Raw genomic sequence first — 14,256 nt, 5'->3', positions numbered from 1 at the left:
GAAGCCCTGGCTCTGTTCGCGATGGCAGGCAGGGCCGCGGGGCCGGCGGGGCAGCGTGGGTGCTCCTGAGCGAAGGGGCACTGCGTTCCCGCCGTGGCACGGGGGGCTGCCGGGGGGGGGCTGAAAAGCCGATGCCCTCCACCTACAGCCCTTTGATACTGGCCCAGCCTCTTGCCCTGGAAACTGCAGCCACCCACGGCAGGGCAGCGCAGGGCAGGATCTGGCCTCCCGCTCTGCCCCTGCTCTCCGTGCCCGAGCCCCGGTGGAGCTGGCACGATGCCGGGTGCCATCCCTGCACGGGGACGGGGACACCCGAATGTCCCCAGGGTTTGTCCCTGCCTGAGTGTCCTGTACTGCTCATGGCCGGGGCTTCCCCTGCAAGCCTGAGCTGCCGCAGTGGCAGCGGCTGGTGCTTCCCAGCGGGAATCCACTCAGCCCATCTGCTTCCCAGAAATCCCACGTACCAGCCTGGGAGAACTGTAGGGTCCCTTGCAAAGGGAGACGGGTGCTTGGGAGCTGCTGCAAACACCTGGGTGGAAACCCGAGGACCCTCAGCCCCTGGCCCAACCTCTTGCTGCGAAGCCGTGTAGGGATTCCTCTCCTTCCCAAAACCAGCCCGGGGCTGTGCCCAAACCAGCCTTAAGTCTGGCTTAAGGTGATCCCAGCCCCTGCCTTGAGCCAGGGTGGGTGCTGGGGGATGGTCCTCTGGCGGGCACTGTCCCAAGGACAGGGGCTGGCAGAGGTTAGGTGAGGCTCACACGCCAGCAGAGACCTTCACGGCCAAGTAAGGAGATGCTGTTCCCTGCTGGCAGCAAGGTTTTCTCCAAAAAAAACATTCACGGGAGCAAAGCATCTGGGGTGAGCTGGGGTGAGGACGACCCAGCACGGCCCCAGGCCTGGCCGGGACCTGGGGTGAGACCAAGATCAGCAGGAAGAAATAGAAAGCCGAAGCCCTGATGCAGGGAAACCACCCGACCAAATGAGCGTTGGCGAGCGGATTGCGTCCCAACCCTCCTCCCCCTAGGTCGCAGCCAGGGCTGCAGCGTAACCCCCACGTCCTTGGCCCAAAGTCCTGCTTCTGCCCCGCGATTGGCCTCCCCCCTCCAAAATCAAGCGGCCGAGACCCGACCCTCAGTCCCCAACCCGGCCGCCTCTAACTCACCATCCACCACGTCTTCGCCCTCACGTCGTAGCACAGCTGCCACTTCACCAAGCCCTCGGCTGCTGGTGCCGCTGCCGTGCTCGGTGCCTCCATCCCCACCCGGCTACTCCAGGAGGTACCTGGCGTGATGCCCCGCTCCCAGTGCCATCACAGACCCTTTTTCCCCTAAAAAGCACCCAGAGCAGCCCCCCAAGCCCGGAGGGCACTTGGGGAAAAGCAGCTGGATGGAGGCGAGGAATAATCCCTGTCCGGGAGCTTTCTCGGCTGCCCCTGAGGGAGGCGGGTCGGCTGCTCTTGGTTGGGCTCGTGGGTGGTCACTGCACTACAGAGGCCGTGCCAGTGGCCGGCCGAGCACGCCTGCGGGAAGGCACCCACGTCGGGGGGACGGAGAGACCCCGAGGGGTGGGAAGGCAAAGGGATGTGCGGGTCTCCGAAGCTTTGGGGCTTGCTTTGGCTTTGTCTTCCCAGGGAAGGGGCTGCTGCAGGTACCACCGACAACCCGCAAGTCCCCACGCCAGCGACCCTCGAAACCAGACAGATGCACAGACACGTCTCGGCATGGCTGACGGACTCCCATGCCACCCCTTCCAGCCCTGCCTGCCCGCGTCCTCCCAACACACGTGCACCGAGCGCAGTGTGCTCAGCCGGGGGGGGGGCCCTGCTCCCCTCTGGCTCTCACATCTGTAGAAACTCAGGGATGAAGGGGGGGTGTGTGTGCGTGGGAATCTCATCCGAAGAACTGGGGGGGCTGGGGACCAGCGGGGCTGTGGGGGCTGATCTCTGCTCACAGTGTGGTAGCAGGATCCGGTCATTGGGGAAAAGCAGTTGGAGATCCCGGCCGGAGAGCCCTGGCCCTGTTGCTCTGGCTTCGTCCCAGCGTGACTCGGCCCCGAGGGTGTCGGAGGCGCCTGGGGGGTGACGTCCTTCGGGCCCCAGTGGTGCCACACACGCCACAGGGATCCCCAAAGGATCCCGGCTGGGGTCATGCCTGCCCTCTTCCCCCTGAGCCTGTCCCTGGCTCCCCACCCAGGGATGAGCTTTCCTGGACTTTGGGCTCTGCCGCGGGGAACCCCGACCTCCAGTGAGCGCTCGGGGCTGTCAGTTGTCCGTGTCACCATCAATTTAGATGGATTTAGTATCCGTCCTCCCGGTAATTACAATTTGACTTGGGGTTTGGGGGTCACGGGTTGATCACCTCCTCTGCGTGTGGTTGAACCGCTGGTTACGGCTTCCTTATCCTCAGCTGCAGCCAGGTCCATCCTGGTGCTGCCCACTGGGACAAACCCCAGTCCTTACTGGGTGCCCTTGCCCCCTGCCCGCCCTCCTGCCTGCTGCCCACTGGTTTTCCAACCCTGCCCAATTGCCCAGCCAACACGCTGGCAGAGCCCGGCTCCTCCAAGCTCCTCTCCACAGTTCTGCCAGGAGATGCGGCAGCTGCCCAGGGCATCCCTGGAGCCCAGTGACCCATCGGTGATGCTGGTAGCCGGCAGATGAGACCCAGGGTTTGGCTAGGAGGATGGGAAAATCACGAAGGTTTGAGGTTTTTTGGCTTTGAAGGCCCAGGAGTCACAGGAGAAGCTGGTTTTATGCTGAGCTGGGGATTTAATGACATTTGGGGATATTTAGACAAGAAGCTTTTGGGGATGGAAGCATCCTGCTGGCTGGTGTCTGCCAGCGCCGGGCACTGCCTGCGCCGGGGGCTTGGGTGCCGCTGTGGACACGGCGCCGAATGATTTGGGGATGGGGGAAACGGCTGTGTAGGGTGGGAAATAGCGTGAGAGGCAGGTTGCAGGAATTGAGCTCCTGGAAATAATTAATTTCAAGTCCTGGCGATTACTTTCTGATTTTTCTTTCCCTAAATACAATTTTTTAATCCTTGTTTTTGATCAAAAGCCAGGCTTCTTTGGGGAAAGAACTCAGGAGCTTTTCATGAACATTTCCCTTTCCAATGAGACTTGTTTTCATCCAAATGAGGGCTTGGGGCAGAAAATAAACCAAAAGGTGAGCCATGGGAGCAGCTCAGCGTTGGGTGCGAAGGCTGGAAGGAAGATGCTTTGGGGCAAGGGTGCTGGAGGGTGGCATCGGGCAGCAGTGGGTGCAGGCCCCTCCGTGGAGGTGGGGGCAGATGGACTGCTCTGAACGAGGAAAGTCTTCCTGTTTCAGAATTGCTGTTTGGCTTGAAAAGGATGGTTTGAAAGCAGCGTGTGCCTGCATGCGTGTGATAATGTGTGCATGCTCGTGTGTGCGTGCCTGCGCGCGTGCGCATGCACGACTATATGGGAGCGCAACCATGCACGTGTGTTTGTGTGCATTTGTGTGGCGTGGCACGCGTGTGTGTCGGTACACGCAGGCGATGCACTGACTGTGAGTGGAGGAGACGCGTCCTGCTCGCAGCAGGGCTCTCCTGCCCTGGGGCTGCAAATGCTGGCAGAAGCAGGGAGGAGATGCCACAAGACAGCACCCAAAAATACATCGGGGGCTGAAGAGACCTTGGTGGAGTCGGGAAGGGCCTGGCACATCCCTGGCTGTGGGGAAGGGCCCTGGCAGGATCTGGGGGGCCGCTGTACCTCCTGCAGGGTGCTGCAGCCCTGCCAGGATGGTGGTCATGAGGATGGGCACGGTGGGAAATGGGATGCTGCCAGGGCTAAGGGGGTGCCATGCAGCCAGCACGGTTTAGCAGAGCCGGTCCATCGCCATGGGCATCACCCCGAATTTATGGGAGTTTGGAAGTGCTTTTTACGTGCCAGTTGGAGGCAGAAGGGGGGTGAGCCCCCTACAGAGTGGGTAGGAGGAGGTAGCTGCAGTGCTGGCTGCCATGCCAGGCGTTGGCACCCGCGCTGGCATGGGCCAGCTCTGCCATCCCTGGGGCAGAGCTGCCAGGAAGCAGAGTGCCGGGGGAGCGGACGTGGTGGGGAAGGAGATGGGGCTGAGCCAGTTGCTCCGGCCAGGGGGTCCTGGGGCAGGACTGCCTCGGCATGCCCGCATTGCCCAGGATGATCCGTCTCCTCTGCCTCATCATGGATCTATCGGTGCAAAACCCAGCTCTCCGTGCCTCCGTTTCCCCGGCAAGCAGGGCTCTGCCTACCTCTGCAGCCCCTGCATCACCTCCTGGGGTGTCCCCCCATCGTCCCCTGCCCATGTCTGGGGCCTTATCCCTGGAGGAGAGGGAGGGAGCTGGCAGCCGTGCTGCTCCCAGCCTGGCTCCGTGTGCCTCCCTGCTGCCTGCCGCGGGTGGGTGGCCCTGCCTGTGCTGCCACCTCGGGCGGGGGGGGGGTGTCCGCATGCACGTGTGTGTGGGTACCTGCGCGTGGCTGAGGGCGTGGGTGCGCGCACACATGTCCTGCTGCGGATGCGTGTACACATGTGGAGGTGCGCAGGCACGCCCGTGTGTGCTTGGGCTCCGTGCACACATTGGGGTGGGTGTGCGCGTGCGCGTGCTGGCACACATGGATGTCCATCCTTTGTGCCTCCTGCTGCTGCCACCAGTGACCCCAGTCCTCCGCTGGCAGCGGGCTGACCCGCTCCAGGCCCACGACTGCTTCTTGGGGGGGTCAGGCCCTGGCTGCCCTGCTGGGACCATGCATTAGTGATCAGGGGCCAGTGTATGAGATCAGACCAGGGCACTCAGGTCCCACAGGGCCCTGTACGTATTTCCTTGCTGTCCTGTGCCTCAGTTTCCCTTGGCATCTTTTTGTCCCTTGGTGTCCCTGACCCCGCCTTCTGCTGGTCCCTGCAAGACGCGATGATCCCATGGGAGCAGCACGGTGCCACCCTTTCTTACGCTACAGAGGCACTGGGAGCAGTAGGATGGAAGAGCGAGTCCATCACCTGGCTCCTCAGCAAGAAGGGAGGCAGACGGGGACAGGCTCAGGATGAAACCCTGACTGAGCTCATGTCCCCAGCTGACGGAGTTGGGGGCTCTGCTTTAACTCCCATGTGGGACCCCTCCCATGAGGGTCAGCGTCTGGAGCCGGGGTGCTGGCCCCTTCCTGGGACTGTGGCAGCTTCTCCAGCCCCTGAGCCAGGATCACTGGGTCCAGATCTGAGCATCTCTTTAGGATGTGACATTTGGAGGTGGAGAGGAGAGAGGGGACCCTCTTGGGGAAGGACAACGACAATTTACCCCCGCCTGCTTAGACCCGTCTCTGAACAGGCACATTGCTGCCTCTTGCCCCCAGGGGCTGCGAGCCTTCTCCATGCTCGCCCCTGGGATGGGGTAAACGCTGCACCTCGAAATCATCCCCCCTTCTAGGGCTGTGCAGGCAGGACAGAGCCCCCCCGAGCTGTACAAGCCAGATGACACCCCCCCCCCCTCCCAGGGGCAACAAAGGCACGACAGACCCCCCAGGGCTGTACAAGCTAGACAGCTCCCCCCCCCCCCCCCCCCCCCCCGGCGCAATGTGGGCAGGACAGATCCCCTCCCCCTGGAGCAATGTAGGTAGGACAGCACAACTCCCCCCCCCCCCCCCAAATGGGGCAGGACTGCCCCCCCTCCTCCCCCGGGTAATGCAGACGTGACAGCCCCCCCCCCCCGGGGCCATAGGGGCAGGACCCCCTCGGGGTCCATACGTTCAGGACAGCCCCCGCCCCCGCGGGGCTGCACAGAACCGGGCTTTCCCACGTTAAAACCGACTCGCCCCCCCCCCCCGGGGTGCGGCGGACGGGGGGGGGGGGCAGCTTGGGGGGGGGGGGGCGGTGCCCGGCGGCTCCTTTAAGGCGGGGGCGGCGGGGCTGACGTCAGGAGCTGTCCCCGGTGCTGAAGCAAGATGGCCGCCCGCTAGCCAGCCGGGGCGGCGGCGGTGGTAGCGGCGGTGAGCGTTCCTCCCGCTCTCCCCGGTACCGGCGCCGCCACCGGGATCATGTCGCTGCTCTGCGTCGGAGGTACCGGGGCGGGGGGGGGGGGGGAGAAGGGGATATAATGCGGGGAGGGGGCTGGCCGAGATTGGGGGGGGGGGGGGGGGGGGGGGGGGGGGGGGCGTGAGAACGGCTCCATTCACAAAAAAACCGGCGCGTGGATTTATGAATGAACCGGCGGGGGCGCGCGCGCGGCGCCGGACCGGGAGTGGGGGTGGGGAAGCGGGGGGTGGGGTGGGGTGGGGGGTGTGGGCCCCCCGGAGCCCCCTTCTTCCCCCTCCCCCCACCCCCCCCCGTATCTCTTCCCATCCCCCCCCCTCAAACGCAGACCCCCCACGTGCCCACCCCCCCCCAAACACCCCCACCCATCCACCCTCACCCCGCCATCTCTCCCCAAATACCCCCCACCCCAAGCACCCCCCCCCCACGCCCACCCCTCACGTCTATCCCCAAGCACCCCCCTACCCTGCAGACACAGCCCCCCGCCTTCCCAAACACCCCCCACCCTAAACACTCCCCATAGGTCCCCCCCAATGCCCCACATCTATCCCCAAGCCCCCCGATTCCCACCCCCCAAGCACCCCCCACCCCAAACTCCCCCCCCCACTTCCGAGCATCGTCTATCCCCAAGCACCTCCATGTTCCCACCCCGCCCAAAAAAACCCCATACACCCCAAATCCCCCATCTTTCCCCACCCCCCCTGCAAACCCCTAAATACCCCCCCCCAAATTACACCCCCAGCCCCAAACACCCCCCCCCCCCACCTCAGCCCCCTATGCCCCTGCAGGCGTTGCCCCACCTTGGCCATGGTGATGCTGGTGGAGTTGCAGGCAGCTGGGGGGGCTCGGGGCAGGAGCGGGGTGGTCTGGTGCTGGTGGGGGCCCGGTTAGGGGTGCTGGTCACCCCATACTGGGAGGAACTGGGGGGAGTGCACAGGTAGGGGATCCCCGCACCCCAGCGTGCTGAGACCTGCCCAACTCGGTGCGCAGATGAATCCTGCAGTCTCGGGCTCGGCCTCACTGGCGGTTACTCTGGATTGAGTGCTCAGTCTCGGGGCGGGGGGGGGAAGTCTGGAGGGGCCCCTTTCCCCGCTCCCCAGGCCCTGCGGCACCCCGATGCGGGGTGGGGGTGGGGGGGCTGGCACCTGTGGGTCCCGGGGTGGCGGGACGGAGGTGGCAGAGTGGCAGCTGGGGACAAGGTGTGGGGGCACAGGGTGTCTGGGATTCCCCCCACCAGTGTCCCCTCCCCGGGGGAAATCAGGAGGAAAATGAGGGCTCCCCCACTGCTGCCTGAGCTCAGCAGGATGGGGGGGGCTGTGCCCCCTCCCACGCCCCGCCGTGTCCTTGTCCCTGAGGTGCTGTCACAGCACCCTCTCCTATGGCAGTGCCACAACGGCACGCAGGAACCTGCTCGCCGGGGGGGCAGGAGCTGTGCCAAAGCCGGCGTGCCTCTGTGGGGCCCCCAGCCCTAGATTTGGGGGTCTCGTCCCCCCCCTCTGGCAGGGGGAGGGCCACGTCTTTAGTCCCGTTTAAGGGACTGTCACACGTGGTGACACCCTCAGTGAAGCCGGGGGCGGATGGTGAGAAACAGCTCCCAGCGTGTTCGGGCTTCCCCTGCCGCCCCGTCACCGCTGGTTTTGTCACCTTATTTTTGGGGTCCCAGGGGTGAAGGTGGCACCCCAGAGTCTCCCCCAGCCTTCCCCTGCCCCTCCCGGGGGGCTGGGGCCTCGCGCAGCCCCCCAAGGGCTTTGTGCCGGGGGGATGCGCCTGGGTGACAGGCACTGAAGTGGCCCTGGGAGGTGTGGGGTGAGCGGGGACAGGGGTGCATGGCCGGGAGGGGAGCGTCTGAAGTGGTGCGAGGCAGACGGACAGATGGACGGGCGGGTGGATGGGCCTCCGGAGGGACAGATGGAGAGACGGATGGACAGATGGATGGAGGGGTGGGGAGACGTGAGCAGGTAGACAGAGGGTGGGTGGATGGAAGGACAGAGGGGTGGATGGACAGAGGGAGATGATGGATGGATGGAAGGATGGATGGATGGAGGGAGGGGGTGGATGGACAGACAGACGGAGGGAGGGGGTGGATGGATGGTCAAAGGATGGACGGACAGAGACCTGGGTGGATGGACAGACAGGTGAATGGATGGACGGACAGAGGGATGGATGGACAGAGGGATGGGTAGATGGGCAGAGGGATGGACAGACAGACAGGCCTGTAGCAGGATGCCTACAGCCCAGCCTGGTTTTTATGCCGTTGCCAGTCCGATCCCTGCCAGCTGCCTCCTGCCTCAGTTTCCCCAACACCCCCGCCGAGAGGAGGCTGATACCCCAGCCTGGGAAGCACCTTCGGTCTCCCAGCCTGTTGTGGGGGTACCCAGCTCCCACGGGAGCCCTGCTGTCCCCAGCTCCTTGTCTGGGCGCTCAGGTTGAATTTAGCCCAAAGGTGGCACCCGGGACCCGCCACCCCTGCGCCAGCTTTGGGGACCTGTTGGTGGGCGGGAGGGCGGCACAGCCCGCTTCGGGGCCGTCAGCCGCAGATGGTGGCAGCAGGAGTTCTCCCCGGCAGTAGATGACAGCCAGGAGAGCCACGTGTTCCCTGGGTAATTGTTTGTTCCCGTCAGCTCGGGTATTTTTGGAGCTTTTCCTTCCTCTGCTCTCCCGTTTCGTTTCGGAGGCAGCGGCTGGTGGAGAGCGGTCGGCCCCGGCGGGTGCGTCTGGGTCCGGGGCAAGGGCGAGTTCCCACACCGGGGGTTCCTGTGCAGCTCCGAGCACACGCCACGGGCAGGTCCTGGTACCAAATACTGTATTATAATATAATAATAGTATCAATAGATAATATACATAAAATATATAAAACAATACATTATATATAATAGATAAAAAATATATATAATATAATATTATAATACACGGTGATGCCGGCCATCACATGCAGCCCCCCAGGCTCCCAACCCAGCAACGCTAGGGGATCTTTGGGATCCCAGAGCCTCACGCCTGGCCTCGAACCAATCCCCCACGCATGAACCCCCCCATCCCTGAGTGAAGCCGCAGCTCCCGGAGTCCTGCGATTCCCTGGGAACACGGCTGCCAGTGACGCGACTGGCGACCTTCCTTCGGGCAAAGAGTTGCCCAACGTGTGACCCTCTCAGCGGCACGGGCCAGGCGGCTGAGCCGAAGGATCCCCAATTATTTTCTGAGCGGTGTGCCGAGGCTGAGCCAACGATTCCCCCCTGCCTCAGTTTCCCCAGAGGTACCCCGGGCCCAGGCAGGGGCTGCTCGTGCTGTGTCGCCTCCTCTGAACCCCACCGGGCACGTGGAGCCGGCGGCAGCCCTGCGGCCCCTCCAACGCCGGTGGCGGGTGATAAGCGGCTGGCGAGTGGCACGTCTCTGAAATCAAATTACCTTTGATATCGCCAGGGCTATTTTCATCCCTCCTCGGTCACGTTGGTCCTCCACCCGCTGGCACCCGCGTCATTTAACTGTTCTCCGGGTGCTGTGTCATTCCCTCCCCGCCTGGTCCCCTCCTGTGAGCCCCGAGGACACCCCTCGCCCCCCCTCACACCCCCCTGGCATCGGCAGCGTTGGTACCTGGCTCTGCCCAGCTGCCTGTTTGCCTCCCCATTGCAGGCAAAACCCGGGTACCAACCCCCCTGCACCTCCCGCTCGCAGCACTGGTGTAAAGCTGGAGGGGGAGCAGCCAGAATCGGGGGCGTTTGTTCCCGTGGTGCTGAGCAGGATCCGGCCCAGATGCAACCACCCCCCCCCCATCACGCAATCAGCCAGTTGGGAGGGGTCCCCAATGGGCAGGATGGGAACCAGCCCCTCGGTGCCCCTGGGAGGGGGACAGGGCTGGGGTGCAGTGGGGGGTGTTTTGGGGCTCCCTGCTGCAGCGGGGTTGGGGGAGCATCTCCACCACCCTGGCTGCAGTGGGTGGGAGGGTGACAGCCCCCCCCCGGGTTTCCTGTACGATGGCAAGAGCCTTAACTCTGGTGCTGCTGGGCTGGTGCCCCACGGTGGGAACTGGAGCCGGGGGAAGGTTCCCCCAAACCCCCTCTTTCCCCCTGGGATGTGTACGGTAACATCATCTGTTTCCCCAAATGGGTCCGAATTCAGAAGCGGGGGGGCGAGGGGGGTTAAACACCCCCTCAACAGATGAAGGCTGGTTATTTGGGGTTGCAAGTTGTCCCAAAGTGGCAGTTTTTGGGGGGGGGGCCTTTACTCCCGTCCGGTGCCCAGCTCCAGCTCATGCTTGATCCCCCTCCCTCGTGTCTGGCATTGGGGACTCCTGATTTACACCAGCAGGAGGGATCCCACTGCCTTTCCCCACCTTGCAGCCGACGTGGGGGGGGGGTGGCCAGGTCTGGAGTCCTCCCATCGCCTTGGCACCCTGGTGGGGGTCCCCAGCCCCAGCACGGGGCTCTCAGGCTGAATCTCTTCCTTCCCTCTCTGTCTCCACAGTTAAAAAGGCCAAGTTCGACGGGCCCCAAGGTAAGTGGCCCCCCCACTTGCCTGCCCACACCGGGGGGCCGGGGCTTGGGGCTCGGCTCTTGGGCTGGTTGGATGCGGCAGGATCAGAGGAAGGGCTGGGGGGTGGCGAGGGGACCCCAGGCTCAGCCTCAGCTCTGGAGGCATCATTTGGCAAGTGGGGGGGGGGGGGGGGGAAGCACACACAGAGATGGGGGTGCCCTGGACAGGATGGGGGGGGCTGGCAGCCAAGCCACCCCTGGCAGCGGTAGGGTCCATCTTGCCCGGCCAGCTGGGACTGGGGTGCTGAGGGCAGTGTGGGGGGACCCCACAGGAGGGTGGCAGTGGGGGATGTCCGGGGGGTGGGGGGCATGGCTGGGGTGGGGGGTGCACCGGGGGCCACTTCACCCTCCGCTTGCTCCCACAGAGAAGTTTAACACCTACGTGACACTGAAGGTGCAAAATGTCAAGAGCACGACCATCGCGGTGCGGGGCAACCTGCCCTCCTGGGAGCAGGACTTCATGTTGTGAGTGTCAAGGAGCCACCCCGGGGTCCCCCACCCCTGCTGCTCCCCCCTACCCCCCCATCAGGGAGAGGTCCCCCACTGCCAGTTCTGCCCCCTGACCCCAGCCCTGGGGGGCTCACCTGAGTCCTGGGGCCGAGGGGGCAGGCAGAGGCTGGGGTGGCCCCAGGGGGCTGCTGGGGAGGGGGGTGACCTGACGCCTCTCCCCGCTCCCCAGCGAGATCAACCGGCTCGACCTGGGCCTGACGGTGGAGGTGTGGAACAAGGGGCTCATCTGGGACACCATGGTGGGGACGGTGTGGATCCCCCTCCGGACCATCCGGCAATCCAATGAGGTAGGGAGCCAGGCATGTCTGTCCCCCCGCCGGACCCTAAGGGACATGTAGCCACTCCCCTGGCTGTCCTTCAGGGGGGCAGAGCCTTCCCCATCCCTGCTTAGAGAGGACCCGGCTTGGGGCCAGGCCCTGCGTGCGTGGGGTTGTGGGGCTGGGGAAGGGGGGTCCCTGGCAGCTCTCCTCACCCCCATTTCTGCCCCGCAGGAGGGCCCTGGGGAATGGCTCACGCTCGACTCCCAGGTCATCATGACCGACAACGAGATTTCGGGCACCAAGGACCCCACTTTCCACCGTATCCTCCTTGACACCCGCTTCGAGCTGCCGCTGGGTGGGTACCATACCCAGGCACCCCAGGACCGGGGTGCATCCTTCCTTGCTCCCAGCCCCAGGGATGCTCATGGACCTCGGGGTTGGGGCTGGGGGTCCGATACTATAGCCCCAAAAACTGGGGGGCTGTTTTGGGGGGAGTCTGTGCACCAATCGAGGTCTTTGCCCTTGCAGATATACCCGAGGAGGAGGCCAGGTATTGGGCCAAGAAGCTGGAGCAGCTCAATGCCATGCGGGACCAGGACGATGTAAGTCAGTGCAGAATCAGGCCCGGGGCGAGGGCTGGGTAGGGAGCAGCAGTGCTGCGAGCAGGCAGCCCTCACCGGCTTGTCTCTCCCCAGTATGCCTTCCAGGAGGAGCAGGAAAAGCCTCTGCCTGTTCACAGCTCCCAGTGCTGTAAGTGCTGCCCTGTCCCTGCCCCACTGTGGGACCCCCCCACTGCCCTGTCCCCCCACCTTCCCGCACCGGGGATGAGCAGGAGCGGGGTCCATGCCTGCCTTGGGGCACTGGACCCCAACCCAAGTGAGGCTCAGCCTCACCCCACACCCTGTCCACATCCCCGTTCCCATCCTTCCTCCCGTGTCTGCCAGTGTTTCTTTGCCGTCTCCCTGCCCCACAGTGTGTGAGCCCTCCCGTGGGGCTGAATCATAGGGGAGAGGGGTGTGGGAGGGCATGGCAATGGGGCTGGTAAGGACGGTCCCCCGGGGAGCCTGGGCGAGGGGTAGCAAGGCCGGCGGGGGGGCTGTTCGGTGCAGGCACTGGCAGAGGGGTCTGGGGGTTTTGGGGTGGCAGCTCAGTTTGTCCTAGCCTGTGCCTCAGTTTCCCCTTCTGTAATCACACCAGGGCCATGCACAGCCCGGCGCTGTCCCAAGCGCAGCTCAGTGCCTCTGTGTCCAGCCCCAGGCCCTGTCCCCTGTGCAGTTCAGTGCCACCATGCCTAGCCATAGCACTGTCCCCAGCCTGGGTCAGTGTCACTGTGCCCAGCCCCAGGCACTGTCCCCAGTGCACTTCAGTGCCACCATGCCCATCCCTAGGCCCCAGCCCCGTCCCGTCTCGGTACTGCATTGCCCAGCCCCAGTCCCTGTCCCCAGCATGGCTCAGTGCCAATGTGCCCCATCCTGGGCACTGTCCCCAACCCATCTCGGGGCACTGTCCCCAGCCCAGCTTGGTGCCACCGTCCCTGGGAGATGCTGGTTCCTCCCAGCCAGCTCCTGCTGCTGGAGCTGCCTCCATCCTTATTGTTTCTGCCCCTTTTTTTTGTAGGCAACTGGAATTATTTTGGCTGGGGAGAACAGCAGAGTAAGTATCCTGTCCCCTCCTCTCCTCCCAGCCTGGTGGTCCCCAGCGCATCCCCCTTTGCCATGCCGTAGCCTGGTCTGGGGCTCAGGGGACCTGGAGCTCGGGTCCAGCCTGCGGCCTTGCGCTGTGGCTCTGTGCTGGGTGAGGACGGAGGCACCGAGCGCCCTGTCCTGGGCAGGGCTGTCCCCACAGGCTGGTGGGGACACGGCACCGTGAGGCTCAGTGCCCTCGGGGTGCCCTGGTGGCAATGAGCAGCTCGGGCTTTGCCTCTGTGGTGGGACATCGGTGGGGCAGAGGGAGTGTCCCCACACCCTGTCCTCCTCTTCCCCCTTCTGTATATCCCATTTCCCCCCTCTGCCCTCCCCTCATCTCCCCAAACCCCCTTCTGCAGAGGGGAACACGTGCACCTTGCCCCTCACCCCTTCCTGGGTCCCTCTCCCCAGCACGGTCCCACAGCAGTGGGGACACAGTGGTGGCAGTCGTGGGGCTGTGCTGGGCGCTGGGGGCAGATTCGGGGCATCCCTGGCCGCAACAGCCGCGGGGCCATCCCCTGTCCCACTCACTGCGGCCCCTTGCAGACGATGACCCCGACAGCACGGTGGATGACCGGGACAGCGATTACCGCAGTGAGACAAGCAACAGCATCCCGCCACCGTACTACACCACCTCCCAGCCCAATGCCTCCGTCCACCAGTACCCCATGAGGCACCAGCAGCAGAGCTCTCGCGACTCCTACACTGACTCCATGCAGAGCTACGAGATGGACTATTCGGACCAGCGTCCCATCAGGTAGTGTCGGTGCAGCCAGCTCCCCCCGGGACCTGCTTTTTCAATCCCCCCCCACAGGTGACAGAGGCCAGTGGGTCCCCGGGGTGATGCCAGGGACGGTGCTCCCAGGGCAGTGGGTGACAGAGGGATGCTGAGGTGAGGAAGAGGGGGATGATGCTGGCCCCAAGCCTTTCCTCCTCACTGGAAAGTTTTCAGGCTCTTTTGGGTCACCACCCTCCTCTGTCCTTGCCGGGCTTCGGGACCCCCAAGCCCCGGCTGTCCTTGCTGGGAGCCGAGCTAGTGGGGTGTGGCCTGGCTGAGGATGCAGACGTGGCTGTAGGCAGAGCCGCAGGCAGGGATGCCTGCCTGGCACTTTGTCCCCGCGGTTGCAGCACGGCCCAGTTCCTCTCCAGCATCCAGCCCAAGGTGCCAGCCCCGTCCACCAGGACAGAGCCTCCCCTGCCGGCATCCCCACGGCAGCAGCGGATGCCGGGGCGCGGCGGGTGGTGGTGGCGCGGTGCCC

At 64.6% G+C, this 14,256-nt stretch overlaps 1 protein-coding gene across 1 annotated transcript in view; it reads left to right on the top strand.

Moving 5' to 3' along the window:
- The first annotated feature begins 6,021 nt into the window (after positions 1–6,021).
- Positions 6,022–14,256, top strand: part of LOC127025498 (protein unc-13 homolog A-like) — a 35,575-nt gene continuing 27,340 nt past the window's right edge. The window contains 9 exon segments of the mRNA XM_050910517.1: positions 6,022–6,043; positions 10,475–10,504; positions 10,908–11,007; positions 11,222–11,339; positions 11,544–11,667; positions 11,841–11,914; positions 12,008–12,062; positions 12,930–12,965; positions 13,544–13,754. Coding sequence (XP_050766474.1) covers positions 6,022–6,043; positions 10,475–10,504; positions 10,908–11,007; positions 11,222–11,339; positions 11,544–11,667; positions 11,841–11,914; positions 12,008–12,062; positions 12,930–12,965; positions 13,544–13,754 — 770 coding nt within the window.

This window comes from Gymnogyps californianus, chromosome 24 (assembly GCF_018139145.2).
Source record: "Gymnogyps californianus isolate 813 chromosome 24, ASM1813914v2, whole genome shotgun sequence".
Taxonomy (NCBI): domain Eukaryota; kingdom Metazoa; phylum Chordata; class Aves; order Accipitriformes; family Cathartidae; genus Gymnogyps; species Gymnogyps californianus.
Note: the sequence above shows the minus strand (reverse complement) of the source record. Positions and strands in the feature narration are given on the sequence as shown.